General features: G+C 54.6%; 10 protein-coding genes across 10 annotated transcripts; 3 read left to right on the top strand and 7 right to left on the bottom strand.

The window, feature by feature from the left end:
* Positions 1–480: 480 nt before the first annotated feature.
* Positions 481–2,499, bottom strand: N7510_003656 (U4/U6-U5 snRNP complex subunit SNU66; the record flags this gene model as incomplete). The annotated part of the gene is made up of 1 exon (XM_056975582.1): positions 481–2,499. One exon carries the CDS (start codon positions 2,497–2,499, stop codon positions 481–483), a length of 2,019 nt encoding a protein of 672 aa, XP_056835538.1.
* A 588-nt stretch (positions 2,500–3,087) lies between these two features.
* On the bottom strand, positions 3,088–3,792 carry N7510_003655 (aminoacyl-tRNA hydrolase PTH2; the record flags this gene model as incomplete). The annotated part of the gene is made up of 2 exons (XM_056975581.1): positions 3,088–3,392; positions 3,477–3,792. 2 exons carry the CDS (start codon positions 3,790–3,792, stop codon positions 3,088–3,090), a joined length of 621 nt encoding a protein of 206 aa, XP_056835537.1.
* A 351-nt stretch (positions 3,793–4,143) lies between these two features.
* Positions 4,144–5,043, bottom strand: N7510_003654 (uncharacterized protein; the record flags this gene model as incomplete). The annotated part of the gene is made up of 3 exons (XM_056975580.1): positions 4,144–4,210; positions 4,269–4,669; positions 4,732–5,043. The coding sequence occupies 3 exons, from the start codon at positions 5,041–5,043 to the stop codon at positions 4,144–4,146; spliced, it is 780 nt and encodes a 259-aa protein (XP_056835536.1).
* A 1,017-nt stretch (positions 5,044–6,060) lies between these two features.
* hcsA (homocitrate synthase) lies at positions 6,061–7,705 on the top strand (the record flags this gene model as incomplete). Its single annotated transcript, XM_056975579.1, has 5 exons — positions 6,061–6,130; positions 6,186–6,412; positions 6,478–6,558; positions 6,612–6,679; positions 6,739–7,705. 5 exons carry the CDS (start codon positions 6,061–6,063, stop codon positions 7,703–7,705), a joined length of 1,413 nt encoding a protein of 470 aa, XP_056835535.1.
* Positions 7,706–8,101: 396 nt separating this feature from the next.
* Positions 8,102–10,002, top strand: N7510_003652 (sphinganine-1-phosphate aldolase DPL1; the record flags this gene model as incomplete). The annotated part of the gene is made up of 4 exons (XM_056975578.1): positions 8,102–8,193; positions 8,266–8,743; positions 8,805–8,938; positions 8,991–10,002. The coding sequence occupies 4 exons, from the start codon at positions 8,102–8,104 to the stop codon at positions 10,000–10,002; spliced, it is 1,716 nt and encodes a 571-aa protein (XP_056835534.1).
* A 491-nt stretch (positions 10,003–10,493) lies between these two features.
* N7510_003651 (mitochondrial 54S ribosomal protein uL30m) lies at positions 10,494–10,775 on the bottom strand (the record flags this gene model as incomplete). Its single annotated transcript, XM_056975577.1, has 1 exon — positions 10,494–10,775. One exon carries the CDS (start codon positions 10,773–10,775, stop codon positions 10,494–10,496), a length of 282 nt encoding a protein of 93 aa, XP_056835533.1.
* A 411-nt stretch (positions 10,776–11,186) lies between these two features.
* N7510_003650 (SNARE-binding exocyst subunit SEC6) lies at positions 11,187–13,451 on the top strand (the record flags this gene model as incomplete). The annotated part of the gene is made up of 1 exon (XM_056975576.1): positions 11,187–13,451. One exon carries the CDS (start codon positions 11,187–11,189, stop codon positions 13,449–13,451), a length of 2,265 nt encoding a protein of 754 aa, XP_056835532.1.
* A 445-nt stretch (positions 13,452–13,896) lies between these two features.
* On the bottom strand, positions 13,897–15,465 carry N7510_003649 (uncharacterized protein; the record flags this gene model as incomplete). The annotated part of the gene is made up of 1 exon (XM_056975575.1): positions 13,897–15,465. One exon carries the CDS (start codon positions 15,463–15,465, stop codon positions 13,897–13,899), a length of 1,569 nt encoding a protein of 522 aa, XP_056835531.1.
* A 401-nt stretch (positions 15,466–15,866) lies between these two features.
* On the bottom strand, positions 15,867–17,208 carry N7510_003648 (MmgE/PrpD family protein; the record flags this gene model as incomplete). The annotated part of the gene is made up of 2 exons (XM_056975574.1): positions 15,867–16,649; positions 16,891–17,208. 2 exons carry the CDS (start codon positions 17,206–17,208, stop codon positions 15,867–15,869), a joined length of 1,101 nt encoding a protein of 366 aa, XP_056835530.1.
* A 247-nt stretch (positions 17,209–17,455) lies between these two features.
* N7510_003647 (TauD/TfdA dioxygenase family protein) lies at positions 17,456–18,393 on the bottom strand (the record flags this gene model as incomplete). Its single annotated transcript, XM_056975573.1, has 2 exons — positions 17,456–17,613; positions 17,664–18,393. The coding sequence occupies 2 exons, from the start codon at positions 18,391–18,393 to the stop codon at positions 17,456–17,458; spliced, it is 888 nt and encodes a 295-aa protein (XP_056835529.1).
* Between the last annotated feature and the right edge of the window lie 158 nt (positions 18,394–18,551).

The following is an 18,551-nucleotide window of genomic DNA, read 5'->3' as shown; positions in this document are numbered from 1 at the left end:
ATGATAATACGTACCTCGTCCCCTGACGGCCCTCTCCGATCGCGTGATATCGGACGATGCCTCCCGGTGAGCTGATCCAGGCGGGCTCCACTCTCTCCTCACGCCCAGTTGGGGTAAATACAGGCGTATGACATCGACATGGAGAGATTTGAGGCCATGTTTTTGTTAATTGTCCTGTTTTGCAATCTGTATGGATGCAGATCAGTAGGATTGCCAACATGCCAATGAACGACCCGGCCTAATTGCGCAGCAAAAACAACGACATGGGCACCCACGAGGAAAGGGGCCGGGAGTTGAGTGCCCGACTTTGGGAGGAAACTGTGAGGGAATATCCGTCCCCCACACGCGGAGACTGATCAACCCGGGTCGACTCGGGGCAGAATACTTAACTAAAATGCAACTCGGGAGGACATGACCGAAACAGCAAGGCTTTAATATCCTGGATAGGTCACTCGAATTATGTACACAATAGTAAACGGTCTAGCCTAGGCGCACACCGGCCTGGCCCTTCTTCCGCGCCGTCGCCCCCATGGCATTGTTCATGCCAGTGTGCTGGCTACTATCCAAGGCGCTCATGGCCTCGCGCTTCTTCTCTTCCTCGATCTTCTTGAGCCGCTTCTCCGTCTTCATCTTGCCGCTGCCCTTGCCGTGGAACTGGTGGCTAAGGTGCTTAAAGGCCTCCTTCTGGTTCATCGCGCGGCCGAACTCATCCACATACCGCAGCTGGACGTCGGGCTTGTAGTCGCGGTTGAACATCTCGGCCGCTTGGCGTGCATCCTGCTGGTCGCGCTGCTTGTTGACGCCGCGGGCGTACTCCTCGCGCTCGCGGGCGGACATGCGGTCCAGTTTGCCGGATGCGCGGTCCCGCTCGCGCTGCTGGCGAGCCCGCTTCTCGCCTTCCGTCTCGCGGTTGGCCTTCTCCTGAAGGAAGCGCTGGCGATCGCGCATGAGCGACACATGGTCGCCGCTGTCCGTTCCTTTCACCAGACCGCGCTGCTTCAGCATGGACAAGGTAGCTCCCAGACCCTGGTCCAGAGTGGCTTCTTCCTCGAGTCCGGTACCGGTAATCTCCGGTTGGGCCACAGACTCCTCGCGCTTGATGCGCTCTTTGAGGGCTGTGAGATCCTCTTCGTCATCGATGGCTGCCATCACCACGTCCCCATCTGCTGTCTCTTGCTCAGGCTCGGGCTTTATAGTGGCTTCCCCGTTGGTAGGCTCTTCAGTAGAAGTTCGTCGTCTCTCTTCCCGTTCGGGTACCGTAGGTTTCTGTAGATTGGAGACAAACTCCGAGGTTTCGTCGATGACCAGTCCTGGCTCCTCTCCGTTCTCCTCAGGGGTTTCCACCTCCATGGGGGTCTGCGATTCCTCTTCTCGCAATTGCCGGGCGAGGTCCTCTGGGCGCATCTTCTTGCGTTTTTTGAATGCCATCCGTCGCTGGGCAGCCAGAGATGCTTGGAGGTCGTCGTCATCTACAAACGAAACGTCCTCGTTGAACTTCTTCCGAGGTGCAGTCTCCACGGGTGTCGAGTCAACCTCCATCTCCGAGCCTCCTCCGTTGGGAGTGCCCTCCGGTTGGGCCGGAGTGACAATATCCTCGTCGTCGATAATGGTTCTTTGCCTGGTTGACTTGGCCTTCTTCTTCTTGGGCTTTTTGATTTTGACCTCGCTGATATCCATATAATCGGAAGCAGGCACTTCAGGCTCGAAGTCAAGGCTGATGATATTATTCTTCAGGCGATCAGACACCTCCTGCCGCTTGGCTTCTCGTTCCTCCAGAGACGAGCCTTGGGCATCGAGGGTGAACCGCTTGCGCTTCTTGCCCTCGATCTCCTCATCGTACTGCGAAAGAATACCCGTATTCTCCGCCGTCGGATCGTAGACCGGCTTGCGCTTCTTCAGGTCGAGCTTCTCCTGTGTCTTCTCCTTCTCCACCAGATTGATATCCTGTAGCTCATCGGCCTCCTCCTCGTCATCCACCGCCACATCCTTAAGCGTAAGAATGTGGTCCTCTTCGCCATCAAAGTCCACCACATTGTGCCCGACCTTAATGCCCGCCAGATCCGCAGCCGTGTACTCCGCAGCGCGCTCTCGCTCCTCCATTTCCTCGGCAAGTTTGCGCGCCCGCTCCTTATCGATCTTCTTCTGTCTTTTCTTCGATTGCGTCAGCCAGGTCTTGGTATCGATCTCGTCACCGGCGGACTCGCCCAGCGTCGCGCCCTCGAGTTTCTTGTTTCGCTGGGCGATGTCGCGGGCCCGCTTGATGGCGGCGTTCTTCTCTTCGCGTCGCTTCTTGGCGTTGGTGTCATCTTGGAGCTTTTTCCAGTTATCGTAGCCTTGCGCTTGTCGGGTCTCGATTGTGCTGGCGGGCTCTTCTTCTTCGCCGGATGAACTATCGCCGTCCTCTTTGAACACAGGCCCGGCGCCGGGAACAGGGAGGGGCTTCAGCCCGAGCGCCGCGCGGATCTTGTTATTCTGCTCGATGGAGAGAGCGTCCGCCATAGCGAAGGGGTGGTGGGAGTGGGAGGGTGAGTGAGCGAGTGAATCTCAGAGAGAGAGAGCGGCGGCCAACTGATACAGGATATCACGTGCGCGCCCAAACAAGTTAGCGCCACCACGCTAAGCCAACCCCAAAACCAAAATTTTCTTTTTCTTTTCTTCTTCTTCTTTTCTACCGAACATCACACCCACAGATCTGTGTCCAGTGTTCCCGTCCACGAGCTCCTCGGAGCCACCGTGTATCGGTCGCAGCGCTGGACAGTTCGACGACTAATGGAGCCATCAATCCCCCTCTGTGTGGCATTTTTACACTGTCCGGTCGACAGATCTCAGATTAAATGTTTGCGTCAGGATGTGAACTCGGGTCTTGAGCTCCCCCTTTCATGGGGTGAGCTCGGCCTGAGATCCTGGCGTGGACGGCGTCATATTCCTCTTCTCTTCGCCGACTGGCCGTTGGCTTGTGAGGCTAGAGAAAAACCATGACTAGCCTACATTCATATATATCCATATTTCCATAGTGTAGTCGGGCGTGCCCGTTATAGAACTTCAGTTGCTTCTCATCGAGGTCATGATCATTATGGCTATGCACATCTACAGCAACTTCAAATGCCCGGTCACCTGGTCGACCACACTCTTCGGTCCCAAAACACCCAACACCGTCCGACTGCCACTCGCAATCTGCGTCCGCCCAGCATCCTGGATAACGCGCGCACAAAGACCCAGACTCATAGCCTGCGCCTGCATGACCAGCAGTTCCTCCTCTGACTTCACCTGCAACGCGATCTTAGCCTGTCCGCCTTGCTCCCAGCGGTGCAGAATCGGCGAGTCTGGGGAGTGTGCGAGGAAGTATTTGTAACAGGCGAGGGTGGCGTGGGAGCACTGGGCGGCGATTTTACCTAAAAGCAAATAAAAGAGTGAGCAATCACGATTTGACAATTGGAGCATAATAAGCCTGGAAAGAAGACAGAGAAAGTACATACCCTTGGTCATGCCCAGGTCCATGCGGACAACCAGCACGAGCTTGACCTCCTCGGCATTCTCCTTGAATTGGGCCAGTTCGTCGCCATTGCCTTCGTCCTCTTCGTCACTGGCGTCCTCCTCCTCGTATTCCTCATCAGAAGAGTCCCGGTGGACTCGCACGTTGTAGCTATTCGGCCAGCCTTCTTTTTCTTTGAGAAAGTTCAGCGACGCGCCTTGGCCGATGAAGTACCCCGTCACGCCGGCGATGATGGCCGTGGCGATCACGTAGGCGGTCGTTGTGGGAGGGAGACGGTCTAGTGAGACCGGTGCTGCCATATTGTACAGGTTTGCTGGACGTACCAAGTTGGTGTTGGAAGGATGAGAGGCAGAACTTTGTCTGGGGGAGTGAGTCTTGTCCACCGCCTTGGACAGCGTGCAGGAAGTATCACCGCGGGATGATCGCGGCACCTAAACTGGAACTGGAATAGCCGTGGAATCGGGTATCAGAGTTAAATTTGATGGCGGTACAAGTATAGGGAGACGCAATGAGGAAAAAGTGGATTAAATTAGAACTATCAAGGACAGTGGTAGATCCCTTTTCGCTGACACAGTCATACATCCAACCGAACAACCAACCCAACCCGTACACAGAACCCATCCTAATATGTACAGCTCAACATACACAATCTAGTTCGCGCTCCCAGCCGGGGTAGGCCGTTGCTGCGGGGCACCAACATTGCCCATGCGGCGGCTCCTGTTGTTGATATTAGAACGGGCAGCAACCAAAAAATACGATAGGAGAAAAAACTCACATCATGGTACGGCTGAAGAAGGAGATACCAATCATGAACATCCAGCTCGGGATGGCACCGAGACCCCAGATGAGGTAGCCCAGGGGAATGTTCAGGTGGGTGCGGGCGAGCCAGCCATCGATGGGGTGCAGGGCACCTTCATAGGGGGCAATATCATTATACAACTGCTTTCCGTGAATCTGGTAGATCTCATTGGGGGTGACGGTGGTCGTGTTGAGGTAGAAGATGTGGAGAGGAGTGGGTGCCCTTTCCTCGCCGACATGGGGAGCCTTGGGAACGTGGTAGTAGAAGACGGTGGGAGCGCCGGCGGACCAGATGGAGCACAGGATTGAGGACGACTCGCAGTCCACGAAACCGAGGTTCGGCGAGGTGGGATCCGCAGCGAACAGAAGGGTGGATTCCTGATGAGATGAACATGGTTAGTGATCGAGCAATTCCTCGGCTTCCTGTCAGCACTCCTCACCTGGAACGCCTTGTCGGCCTGTCCGCAGCGACCGAAGCAGCTCTTATTTCCGCCCGTCACGTAGACGAGCCAATCCTGCTCCTTCACCCCGGGGGTGAGGAGATCCTGCCAGTTGCTCATATCGATCGTCGTGACGTGAGTCTCGCTGACCTTCTCGGCCAGCTTCTCGAGCGGGGCGTTGGCGGCCGGGGGAGCCGACGGCACGAAGGACTTGGCCTTGTTGAACCATCCCTGCACGCGCTCGGCCAGAGGGACCTGCTCCTGGGCCAGGGCCAGGGCCGGAAGGAGGGCGACGATGGACGTGAAGCGCATCTTGCGGGCTGCCGTGGAGTTAGTCTGGGGTCGGTCGCAGATAGGGGGTGGTGGCCAGGGGAGAGTCGCAACAGGAGGACGATGCAACAGAAATGGGAGGAACGTACCTGTGATCTGAATGCAAACGAGCGATACTAGACACAAGAAGAATTGACACAAGGATGGATGGATGAGCAGTGATGGAGGAAGAAAGCGAATGTTTACGACAGCTGGCCTGAGCGCCGGGCCAACCAGATCGGGTGCTTACCCAATGTCATTCGATCCGGGGACAGTTTGGACCATGACTTCTGCTTGTGCTCGCCTGAGCTGGGGAATATTCTGGTCTGGTCATTGATCATGTTTGGATCATCTTTGATGGGATTGATGGCCTGTGGTGGTTTCTTTTATCGTCGATGAAGAGGTGGTCTTCGAGATATATCTGTGCTCCAGACCGCTGCTGCCCTCCACGACAGCACTCCCCCAATGCACGTATAATTCAAGCGTATGTCCAGGGGTCCGTCTGAACTATATAACCGTTGGGGTTCGGCGACTCGAATGATGTCCCGTCTACCCCGAGTTCCTATCTGTTTTGTTCCTTGTGGACTCTGCAGCCCGATATCATCGGCCACGTCCGATGTCGGGGCATCACAGGCCACACGCACTGCCGGCATCCCTCCCCCCGGTTGCCCATCCAGGCGTACAGGAGCGCCGATTACATAGCAGACGGCGTCTAGAATCGGGCCTTGCCGCTGTCGAGCGAGCACCACAACATTCTGAGTCATCCAGTGGTTGATCCACCCCCCGGCGAAGGGAAAAATTTCACATTTTTTGCCGCCGAAACGAACGCCGATGCCTAGTACACCGCCCGGTGACTCTTCCTCTTCCCCTCCACATCACTTTTCTTTCCTTTAAAGAAACTCCCACCTGCTCTCTGGTGTATCTTCCGTCCCTCTTGAGTCCTGTCCTGTCCCATTCCGGCATCCTCCCTTGTTCCAGCACCATTCTGCCCCTCCCTCATCACCCCGCCATCCACCCACAATGTGTCCCGGCTGCGACCCCGAGCCTAGTGCGCAAGCCAACGGCGTGAACGGCAGTTCCAATGGAAATGGTATGCTGCAGTGCCAGATCTGGCCGTCAACACCCCCGACTGACTCCCCATCCAGGCGAACACCCCGGCTTCACCGGCATTGAGACTCGCCAGAACCCCCACCCCACCTCCCGTAACCCTTACGGCCACAACGTCGGCGTCACCGACTTCCTCAGCAATGTCTCCCGCTTCCAGATTATTGAGAGCACTCTGCGGGAGGGCGAGCAATTTGCCAACGCCTTTTTTGATACCCAGAAGAAGATTGAGATCGCCAAGGCTCTGGATGACTTTGGTGCCGACTACGTGAGTGATCATAGACATCGATCGGTGCAAGACGAGTGGACTGACATGGGTGTTGGTTGCGATAGATTGAACTCACCAGCCCCTGCGCTTCCGAGCAGTCCCGGCTGGACTGCGAGGCCATCTGCAAGCTCGGCCTGAAGGCCAAGGTGCGTTGTGTCTTCCCCGAAAGAAAGACCAAAAATTCTAATTGCAAATCTAGATTCTCACTCACATCCGATGCCACATGGATGATGCCCGGGTTGCGGTCGAGACTGGTGTGGATGGAGTGTGAGTCCTGGCAGACATTCCAAAAGTTTTTGATCCGTTGATTCTGACTACTTGTGCAGCGATGTCGTTATCGGCACCTCGTCTTATCTCCGTGAACACTCCCACGGCAAGGATATGACCTACATCAAGAACGCCGCCATTGAAGTCATCGAGTACGTCAAGTCCAAGGGCATTGAGATCCGCTTCTCCAGCGAGGACTCCTTCCGGTCCGATCTCGTGGACCTTCTGTCCATCTACTCTGCCGTCGACCGGGTTGGCGTGAACCGTGTCGGTATTGCCGATACCGTTGGCTGCGCTTCGCCCCGCCAGGTCTACGAGCTTGTCCGTGTGCTTCGGGGTGTTGTGGGCTGTGATATCGAGACCCACTTCCACAACGACACCGGCTGCGCCATCGCCAACGCTTACTGTGCTCTGGAGGCTGGCGCCACCCACATCGACACCTCTGTGCTGGGTATCGGTGAGCGCAATGGTATCACCCCTCTGGGCGGTCTGATGGCCCGTATGATCGTCGCCGACCCCGAGTATGTCAAGAGCAAGTATCGCCTGGAGAAGATCAAGGACATTGAGGACCTGGTCGCTGAGGCCGTGGAGGTCAACATCCCCTTCAACAACCCCATCACCGGCTTCTGCGCCTTCACCCACAAGGCCGGTATCCACGCCAAGGCCATCCTCAACAACCCCAGCACCTACGAGATCATTAACCCGGCCGACTTTGGCATGACTCGCTACGTGCACTTCGCATCGCGTCTAACTGGCTGGAATGCGATCAAGTCGCGGGCGCAGCAGCTCAAGCTCGAGATGACCGACAACCAGTACAAGGAGTGCACGGCTAAGATCAAGGCTCTGGCCGACATCCGCCCTATTGCCGTCGATGACGCCGACAGCGTGATCCGCGCCTACTACCGGAACCTCAAGTCGGGCGAGGACAAGCCCCTCATGGAACTGACGGTGGATGAGCAGGCCCAGTTTGCCGCCAAGGAGAGGGAGCTGGCACTCGAGGCCCAGGCCAACGGAGTCGCTGTTTAAGCAATCTACATTGTGAATGATTTGATGTTATTTTTTATTTGACTTTCTTTTTTCTGATGGGATTATGTTTGGGATTGCCAAAAAAAGTCTTTCTTTGCCTGGGAAACCGAGAGAGACAACTGGTGTTTAGAGAGAGCAGTCCCTACCATGTGTATATAAGCGCAGACCCTTGCGATGGTCGATTTATTCGCATTATCATATCATCAACGGTTCAATGATCCGAAGTTCGAATGTATAGATCGGCCCTCCACTTGCCTCGTTCAAACATGTGGCAGCCGAGGTCGCCAAGCTCTTGCCGCTCCCGTCAACCAGGAACTAGTCACCTCACTAGGCTCCTCCTCCCAACTCACTTCATCCGTTCCCCCTCTGCTCTCTGCCTATCTTTAAAGGATAATTATGAGTTCTCCGCTTCCGGTCGCCCTGCAGAACAAACTGCAGGGGTTTGGCAGAGCGTCCACCACGCACCTGTCGGCCCTGAACATCGATCTGTAAGTGGCGATGAGCTCCAGACGCGGGGGGCCGTGCCGGCGATCACCGCTAACAGACTTTACCACGTCCAGCATCCGCAATATTGTGTTTGTCCTCTTCATCCTTAGGTATACACGCAAGACCTTCTATTCGCTGCGCGGCTATGGCGTGGTCGGCAGTCTCCGCAACGTCTTCATCTCCATCCGCCTGTTCTGCTACTCCCTCTTCCTGCGCTCCCCCGGCGTGCGAGGCCAGGTCGATAAGCAGGTGACCACGGCGATTGATAAGCTCCAGGCGAAGCTCGTTGCTAGCGGACCGGGCGTGAACCGCTACATCACGCTGCCGAAGGAGGGCTGGTCACCGGAGCAGGTTCGCGCCGAGCTCGACAACCTCGCTGGCTTGGAACATACTCGCTGGGAGGATGGCCGTGTCAGTGGCGCGGTGTACCATGGTGGTCAGGATCTCTTGAAACTGCAGGCGGAGGCCTTTGGGAAATTCGGTGTTGCGAATCCGATCCATCCGGATGTTTTCCCTGGCGTGAGGAAGATGGAGGCGGAGGTTGTTGCCATGGTATGCAATATTTACCGCTCGCACTTTTTTTCTTGTCTTAGTCTGACCTGTCTATCTATAGGTTCTGTCATTGTTCAACGCTCCCGCGGATGGCGCTGGTGTGACTACCGGTGGTGGTACAGAATCTATCATTATGGCTTGTCTGGCGGCGCGGCAGAAGGGCTTCATGGAGCGAGGAGTGACAGAACCAGAGATGTGAGTTTTTTAGTGGTGGTTATGCATTTGCGAGTACTGACAGACTCTTCAGGATCATCCCTGATACAGCACACGCGGCGTTCATCAAGGCCTGCAATTATTTTAAGATGAAGCTCCACCGAGTGCCTTGCCCAGCACCCGACTATAAGGTCGACGTCAAGGCTGTGCGCCGGCTGATCAACCCCAACACTGTGCTTCTGGTTGGTTCGGCGCCTAACTTCCCCCACGGTATCGTGGATGACATCCCCGCTCTTTCCCGGCTCGCGACCAAGTACAAGATCCCTCTTCATGTGGACTGCTGTCTCGGATCGTTCGTCATTGCCCATCTCAAGAAGGCCGGTTTCCCGTCGCCGTACGAGGAAGACGGTGGCTTTGACTTCCGCCAGCCCGGTGTCACCAGCATCAGTGTTGATACTCACAAGTATGGCTTCGCGCCCAAGGGGAACTCCGTCTTGCTCTACCGCAACAAGGTATACCGCAGCTACCAGTACTTCATCTACCCCGACTGGTCCGGCGGCGTTTACGCGTCTCCATCCGTTGCAGGTTCACGCCCCGGCGCCCTGATCGCGGGCTGCTGGGCCAGTCTGATGAGCGTCGGCGAGGCCGGCTACATCAACAGCTGCACGGAGATCATCAATGCCGCGCGCAAGTTCGAGTCTGCGATCCGGGAGCACCCGCAGATCGCTCCCCATCTCGAGATCATCGGTGATCCAGCCGTCAGCGTCGTGGCATTCGCCAGCAAGAACGGCGCCATTGACATCTACGACATCGCCGATGACCTGTCCGCCAAGGGCTGGCACCTCAACGCCCTCCAGTCCCCGCCCGCCATGCACTGCGCCTTCACCATTCCCACCGCCTCGGCAGTCGACCAGCTGATTCTCGACGTGATCGCGGTTGTGGAAAAGGAGCTGGAGAAGGCTGAGGAGCGCAAGAGACAAGGCAAGGCCTACATTTTGGAGCGCGGCGACACTTCCGCGCTGTATGGCGTTGCTGGCAGTATCCCGGACAAGAGCATCGTCAGTCGTTTGGCTGAAGGCTTCCTCGACACGCTGTACAAGGCTTAGTGTTGTCCCTCATTCTCATTCTGTAAAATCATCGAAGACTGTTGGTTTTGCCTCCTGACTACCTGATCCCAGGGACAACAGTGGGATGATCGCATTTCTTTTAGGGTGTGTTTATACATTTGGCTTTTCCCTCCCCACAGGGATTCGTTTCGTGTATTTATGCTTATTCATAGCATCACTCAGATTGCACATATTTTTGGCTCATTGTCTCTTAATAGTACAGTATGTGAAAAAGAAAAGCAAAGCCACGCGTCGCAGACATGACTGGAGGTAGAATACATGAACACCGAAACGTAAAAAAAGAGCAAAACGCGCTTCATGCAAACAGTCGAACAAAATCACCCTCTAGAGCTTCCAACAAGCCCACACACACTCTCTGGGGTATATAATCAATCGTCTCTCCATCCATAACATACAAATGCCTCCTTCTTTCCTCATTTATCTCTCATTTCCACCTCACTCACATCCACCCATCAACCCAATAATCCCATTTATACCTCCTTAACCTTCTCCATGTCTTGATACTTCGTCTCAACATAATACCCCGGATCAGGCTTGCGCTCAAGATGCACCTCTTGTTTCGTCAGGCGTTGTTGCACTTCTTCAACCGACACCAGCTCCTTGACTCTCATGATCTGGCCTGCGACTGACGGCGAGACTCTGTGGAAGACGGTACACGAGCGCTTCTTCAGGCCGAGCGCTTTCAGAACATCTGTTGAGCGCCGTGGGAGGCCGATTGCGGAGCGTTGAAGGGTTATTCGGAAGTAGCTCATTTTGTGTTTGGGTTCGGGTTGCGGTGGTTACTGGTTGTGGATTGGACGCAGTTGGATTTGCCGGTAGTGATTGATTGAGGAGGGATGAGCAGATGAGAGAGGTGGATTGAGGAGGTGTAGATATTGGAAAGTTGATGCGATGTGAATCCGAATCTCAAAATCAACGAGGGCGGTGTATAATCACGTGCCGTTCTGCCGCGGAATCTAGCCAGCGCGACACATCGAGACCGACAACAGATCAACAGCTTGAGCTCCGGACTTGTCTTTGATTATGTGCTGTGATTGCTGTGATTCTTGACTCTTCTTATACAAAGGCCCTGGTTGAAGCACTGCGCCGTGCATGACATGACTCGGCACTTGGATGCCTACGCCATTGTTTGACCCCTCGATAACACCTGGATGAAGCCAACCATGGCGCAACCCAGCAATACAGATGGCACGGTGACCATGCCGCGGTTGGAAGACATCCTTCGACACCCAGAGGACCTGGATAAAATTAACAACCTGAAGGCCGAATACGGGCGCAAGAAAGCCGCTGTTGACTCCCGGCTCCGAGAAGGACTTCGCGACCAGCTCGAGGCCGTACAGCGCAGCATTGGACAACTCACCGAGGGCCAGCGGTCCGTCTCAAAAACCAGAGATGAGCTCCAGAGCATCGATAAGCTGTGCGCCGAGTCGCAGACTAGCGTTGAGGACTTCTCGCAGATCGACCAGCTAGCTCGGATCCAGCGGCACTTTGAAGCGACGCTCATGATGAAGAAGGGATTGGAGAATTTCGGCGCAGATATCGAGGAGGTGGAGAATTTGCTGAAAGAGGATGATGAGGATCTGGAGAATCAGCCGAATCTGCTGCGGGCTCATATGCAGATCTCGCGGTTGCGGGATTTCCGGGATGAAGCCATGGATCAGATTCGCAAAGCCCAGGATGCCAGTAGCGAAGTTACCCTGACGGAATACTTTCAGGGGCTGGACTCGGTGATTGACTTTTTCGATGATCATATCGGCACGGCGTGTATGAATCTCATTCCGTTGGTGCAGTCTGACAATAAGAGCATGGTGGTGCGGCTCGCTGTGGTGGTTATGAACGAGGAGAAGAACGATGACACTGTGCGGGCCTTGCAGGAGGCCCAGAAAGACCACAAGGACTTGGCCAGTCGCTTCAAGTCGATGAATATCGGCCCGAAGACGGTTCGAGGCTACAAGGAGAAGTTCATTCAGGCCATTGAGTTGTACGCGCAAAATCAGTTTGAGCAGACCAAGGACCAGTTCTACGATAACCCCGACAGCCTGGAGAAGAGCTTCCGGTGGTTCTTCAATGATCTTTATACCGTCCAACAAGGCATGCAAAACCTGGTTCCCAAGAAATGGAAGATCTACAGGACCTATACGGACATTTATCATCGCATGATGCACGATTTCCTAGTCAGCATGATTGACGACCCCGAAATCCCCGCCGACAACCTGCTGGCTATCATCCACTGGAGCGACAAGTACTACAAGAAGATGAAGAAACTCGGGTGGATCGCGGCCGATCTCCAGCCGAACCTGCTGGACGACCGCGAGCCCGAGTTGGTGCGCCAGTGGCAGAGTGTTATCATCAATGCCGTGGAGGAATGGATGGAACGCATCTTTGAAACTGACAAGAAGAGCCTGGTGGAGCGGGTCCCAGATGCCCTGGATACCAACGCCGAAGGATATTTCCGCACCAAGACACTGCCAGATATGTGGCGCATGCTCCACGAACAGGTTGTGGCGTCTGGGGCCTCCGACCGAGCCGACGTTGTCGAAGGTGTTATCGATGCCATGTTCCGTGCCCTGAAGACCAGACAGAGTGCATGGCAGACGCTTATCGACGAGGAGTGCGCCAAGCACAAGGCCTCTGGTGGTGATCAGCCTGAGGGCATCCAGCTGCTACAGGACTGGATGGTCGGCGTGGCCAACGACCAAATCGCCTGCATTGACGACAACGAAGAGTCCGGCCAGATGGGTTATCTGACCCGGTTCAAGCGCGACCTCGAGCCGCTCGTGACACCCAAGTACATGGCAACGCGGGCGCTATCAGAGCTGGACGCGCTACGCGACGGGTACGTGGACCTCAGCACACACTGCCTGGCGCAGTTCGTGGCTGTTGTGTTCTCCGTGGACCTGGTGACCGTGATCCCGGATTTCTTCACACCGAAGTGGTACGGCGAGTACGCAATGAAACGCATCACCTCTACGTTTGAGGACTACATGGCCGACTACACGCCCGTGCTGCATCCATCCCTGGTGGATATCTTGGTGGAGGAGCTATCCGACGAGCTGCTAGTCCGATATCTATCCGCCGTGCGCAACCGCGGCGTGAAATTCCGCCGCCAATCCGATCCTTACACGGATAAATTCAAGGACGACGTGCTCACGGTGTTTGCCTTTTTCCAGAAATACCCCGACTCCTTCGCCGCGACCATCAAGCAGAATTGGCGTCTTGTCGACTGGTTGGTGCGCCTGCTTGAGGCTGAGAAGGGCCCGCCCATCGTCGCGGTCTACGAGTCTTTCAAGGTCGAGTACTGGGATCTGCAGCTTTCGTGGGTGGAGGCTGTGCTGCGGACTCGCGATGACTTTGAGCGCAGTATGGTAAGCTCTGTTAAGGCCAAGGCGGCGGAGTTGTCGGTCGAGCGGGGGTGGAGACTATTATGAGCCGCGTGAGGTGATGATGCTATTTGTCATGAATGGGAATCTCTGCTTCGAATTGAAATGGGGGGAACGAGGCATGGATTGTCGTCGGCACACTCGGTTTGAAACACTTCCACGCTTACCCGGCCCAACTACTCTGCACCGGATTTTGAGTATTCCTCGGGTCATCTACCAGGAACGAGGCGGATATATCAGAAGATGCATAGCCCATGATCAACTGTTCCCTCTCCAACGGGGTTGGCAAGTGCCAGACTCGACCCAAGGCCAGTGGCCATCTACAAGAGTTGCCGACTAAGAAAGGTTATAATAGGTCAGCTCACATCCGTCTCAAGCAGGCTTGGGATGGCGATGTTGTACGTTGTCGTGCCACGAATGAAGTTAATCTATAAATCCTCTCCTATAATACGGTTGGTTGCTGTAGTTCATACATAGCCCAGGACACGAAGCCTCAGTGCAACCGTGCACCCCCTTCTGCGCTATCATCAGTCTCACTCCCCGTCTTCTCCGCTGTTGAAGCCAGCGACGCTGACATAGATCCACGCGAGAAATCCAGACTCCGCTCCGCGACAACGGTGTACTTGGCACCCAGACGCGCATTGCAGGATGTCGTATTGTCTGCTTTGTCTGGCACGTTCTCCGCCGGGACCAGGGTTTTAGCGCCCATTTCGCAGATGCAGACCGAGTCTAGCGGGATATTGTGTGCCCAGATGAAGGGGTATTTTGGTGATGAGGTTGTACTTGTAGTTGTAATTGCAGTAGTAGGAGTAGTGCGCCCAGCAGCAGGCTCTGCGGCGCTCTCCGATACCCCTTCCACCTTTCTTCTTTCCCCAAACTCATCAGATCGAGGAGACAGAGATGTAGACGCAGCTATACTCGTAGGCGAAGAAGTACCAGGATGATACACACGTGCCATCGTCCGCTCCACATCGGCATAGTAGTCCGAATACCGAGCAATCAAGTCGCGGGCATCGATAGCAAGCCTCTTATTATTTTTATTCCAAGATTTGTCTCGATCTCCTCCACCTCCATGTTGCTTGAACTTTTGTCGTTTTGCGTCTGGTTCACGCCCGACACCTTTCCCGTGGCCGCCGCGCACGTAGATCGTGTTCACGAGCGTGGCGTGCAGAAGGAGAGGACGCGGTTTCGGCTTGCGTCTTAGAGCTGTGGTGTAGGGGTCCAGCGATGGAATGGGGTGGTGGTTTTTGTGGGCTCCTAGTGAGTTTTGCTCTGTGGTTGGATTTTCTGCTAGGTCGATGGGAAGCTCTTCCAGGAGGGATTCGTTGTCGGGGACAGTGGAAGAGGATTCGGGTTGCTCTCCTTGTAGTGGCTGTTGTTGTTGCTGCTGGTTCTGGTTCTGCTGAGGGTTGGCCTGCTCAGCGACCAAAAACCCAGCCTCAATGAACTTATCACGCAACATCACACAGAACGGATATAGGCGTCTTGTCGGATCCACGGGCGAAGCGTGCAGGACAGTAGCGGCTTTTGCGCGCGGAAGCGCATGCAGTGACTCCAACGAGACATTGAGTGGAGAAAGAGGAGAAGAGGCCTCTGGCTCTGAATTCGGAGAATCCATTTCTGTGTCTGCTGTAGTCGAGGCCAATAATTGTTCTTCATGGCTTTTCTTCTTCTGACCCCGGGCAGCACGCTCCGCTCCGCGCATCAGGCTAGCCAAATCAAGCTTCTGAAAAAAGGCCACAGCCTCATCAAACCGCTCCTTACTTGGCAGACTCATCACGCCGAGAGTCAGATGCAGCGTGCCGATCGGGCGCAATGCTCCGTCAGGAATGACCGATATTGAGCCATTGCCGTCTGTGCCACCACCTTGAGCCCCGGGAAGAGCCGAGACCGGGACTGGTGGATGAGCCGCTTTGAATGCGGCTAAGGAGGTCTCTAGCTGGGGCAGCGATGTTGTGTTTACTAGGGGCAAGCATAGGAAATGAGTTAAAGGCGGCCGCTGCGGGGCGCCTCTGCTGTTGTTCCCTTTGTTATTCCGAGGGCCCGGTTTGGATCCCGTCATGATTGCTCGGGCTTGTCTGCAAGGACAAGATAGGAAGTTAAGTGGCACAGCAGAAGTGCGTGGGGCTGAAGGCCAGGGAAGCTTCATGGATTTATTGATGTTGTTGTGAAGTCGACGTCGATCTGATTATGGCGGCAATGACGCACGAGCCCACGGCAGACGATACGGTTGAGCCGGACCTTCTATACTTCACTATGGATGAATTGCTATATACGCTAAAATACGAAGCCCGTCAAGATCTGTTCGTTCTCTAAGTTCCAGGCTCGTCCAATTAACTGGTCGACTCTGCTGATATCAGTATATCCGCCATAGGTGGCTAGGGATCTAGCCTTTGTCTCGAGTTCAGTCCTAGAGAAGAAGGGTCAGTTCATCAAATCAGATCTCTTGGAGGACAGTGCTAGTTACCTTGTAAGAGAGAATTCCGGATCTCCCTTAGCAAACTCAACAGACTCTGTGAACGTCTGGCCCGACTTCGTGGTGACGATAACCATCCCCCGCCATTTTAACGGGAACGCAGCATCAATATCCGCATCCAATTCCATCGTAACGCGTTTCTGGAACTCGCGCAAAGAAGCATCGTGCAAGTCTGCCTCAGTAAAGTCCGTGATCAACGCATGGCCCTTCTTCGCCGCAACGGCCAGCACGAACCCCATGGAGAATTTGCTCTGGTGCACAGTCTCCCCGGGACCACCCATACCCAGGACGTTGATCGCAGCCTGGTATGTGCGAGAAATGACGGACTCAATATCATCAAATGTGACATTGTTTTTCTCCATCAGTTTCAACAGTGCGTCAACACTGGGATGTGTATGGCGGCATGAGGCGTGCCACTTGAAACTGGAGCGCGAGACAGCAAAATCCTTCCCCAGATTCTGGTCAATTGCTTCTGGACTTGTCTTCCCCGGGACGAGTGCGGCGCCCATGGCTCGCGGGCCCTCGAGGATATCTCGGGGTCCCAGAAGACCGTCGCGCGCGGTGTATGCTGCGAAGATACCATCGGAGCATGCTTTACCGGTGTGTACTTGTTTGGAGTGGGCTGCATCCATCAAAAACTGCCAAAGACCTGCAGCTTGGGTCCCTGCTGAGCCAATTGCGGACAACATCTTTTCGTTGTCGAGTTGCAGCAGCCGGCCTACTGCGGCTGCAACGCCAACAGTGCCCGCGGTGCCAGTCATGTGGAAGTTCTAGCTTCTTGTCAGACAATTTCTTTTCTGTTGTCATACAAGGGTACCATTTACCTCGTAATGGCTCTTCCCCAAGAACTCTCCTACACGGCATCCAACTTCATAACCCACTACACAGGCTGTGATGAAATCTTGGCCATTGGCACCGATATCCTGCGCCACAGCAAGAGCAGCAGGGAAAATGACAGTTGCCTATATTCAAGTCAGATACGCGCATAGAATCAGCTGAGAGTGGACGAACCGGATGCATGATACTCCGATTGTGAAGATCATCCTGCTCAACGACATGCGAAGCGGCCGCGTTGATCAAACTGGCAAAGGCAGGGCTGGTGTTAAATCCAAGAGACCCATCAACCAACTCGCTCTTTCCCGACGAAGGGCCCATTTGCGTTGCATATCGCACAATTGCTGCGACGGCAGGGTGGTGGCGTCCTGCGATGGCACAGCCCAGCCAGTCAAGAAACAGTTCCTTGGTGCGCTGGACCACGGGCGCCGTAATATCGCCGTATTGTAGGCTGGCGGCGTATCGCGCAAGATGTTCGGTCCGTGTCTCACCCATTTTTATTTATCGGGATTTGAAGAGGCGATTGGAATTGTTTGCCAGAGTATTCTCTTGATGCACCCCGCAATATCTTACTCCGGCTCTCTCGGCAGTGGGGAGTCGGCTATATGCTCGGCAGACTATAGTCCACGCATATGCCCCAACAATAATGCTAGTTGATGGTAAAAGCAATCATAATTAAAATTACTATGAATTTCTGCGCTGAATCTTTTACTTTAGCTTATCCTGCTCGAATTGAGTTCACTCAAGCATCTCCAGCAGCCAATGCCTCCGCCCTCGACACGCTGTTTGGGTCCAAGTACGGTTTCTCACCAATGCCAACTGCCCGGTGGCCATATCGCTCTCCAAGTCCTTCGTAGTCAAATGTGGCAGAGTGGAAAGCACAGCGGTTGTCCCAAATGGCTAGAAAAGTTGGTTAGAAATGAATCACGAGGCAAGCTACTGCGACTTACCAATATCGTTCGGGTTCCTCCACTTGAACCTCACCTGGAGGTCGTGGTTTTCGAGGATAGTATTGTAGAACTTCTTCAGCAGCTCATCCGACTCGTTCGGGCTGAGTTCATTAATCTCTTTGGGGAATGGCCCAATAGCGTACAGACTCTTCCAACCCGTCACAGGGTTGGTTCGTATGATAGGATGAACCGTGGACAGCTCCTTGCCAACATTCTGCGGGTTACCTCGTGCATCAGCATGAATATAGACATTTTCTGGATCTGCCTTAGCAGCCTCGAGGAAGCCCGAGCCAATAAAGGTTGCAGTCAGAGTGTCGAAGAAATTCTGGTATGTCTTTGAGAACCGGTCATAGAGCTCATAGCCCGACGCCCAGAGGGTGTCACCACCAGTCTTTGGCAGCTGGGTTAGCCGGAGCGAAGTGTAGTCCGCCGGGAAGGGCTCGAATTGAATATCCGAGTGCCACTGGGCCGAATCGTAGCGACGTTTGTTGCGCTGGTTTTCATGACGGAACATCTTCTTGCGGGCGACCGAGCTGATGGAGCTGACCTGCGCATCGTTGACACCGAACTCGTTGGTGTTATTGAGCACAGGGTGGATGTGCAGAGTTGAATCAGCTGGCTTGCCAGATAGCTGCCCTAGCTTGTGCACCAGCTTCTTCTGCAGGTCATCATTGAGGTTATCTTGGGCACGGAAGAAGACGACACCCCGTTGGGAGACTTGAAAATGCATGGTCAGAATCCGAATTACTAACTAGAAGGTTGGCAGCCTCTACATACTTGTAATAGCAAGGTCCCGGACCAGATCATCAGCATTTGGGGCGTTCAATAGGTCATCCACAATGTTGATGTTGAGAAACTCGCGACCAATAACAGGCGTTGTGTCTTCGA

The sequence above is a fragment of the Penicillium lagena genome (genome assembly GCF_028827675.1).
Source record: "Penicillium lagena strain IBT 129212 chromosome Unknown utg000002l_segment0_segment0, whole genome shotgun sequence".
Taxonomy (NCBI): Eukaryota; Fungi; Ascomycota; class Eurotiomycetes; order Eurotiales; family Aspergillaceae; genus Penicillium; species Penicillium lagena.
The sequence above is the reverse complement of the archived record's forward strand: the minus strand, read 5'-3'. Positions and strand labels throughout refer to the sequence as shown.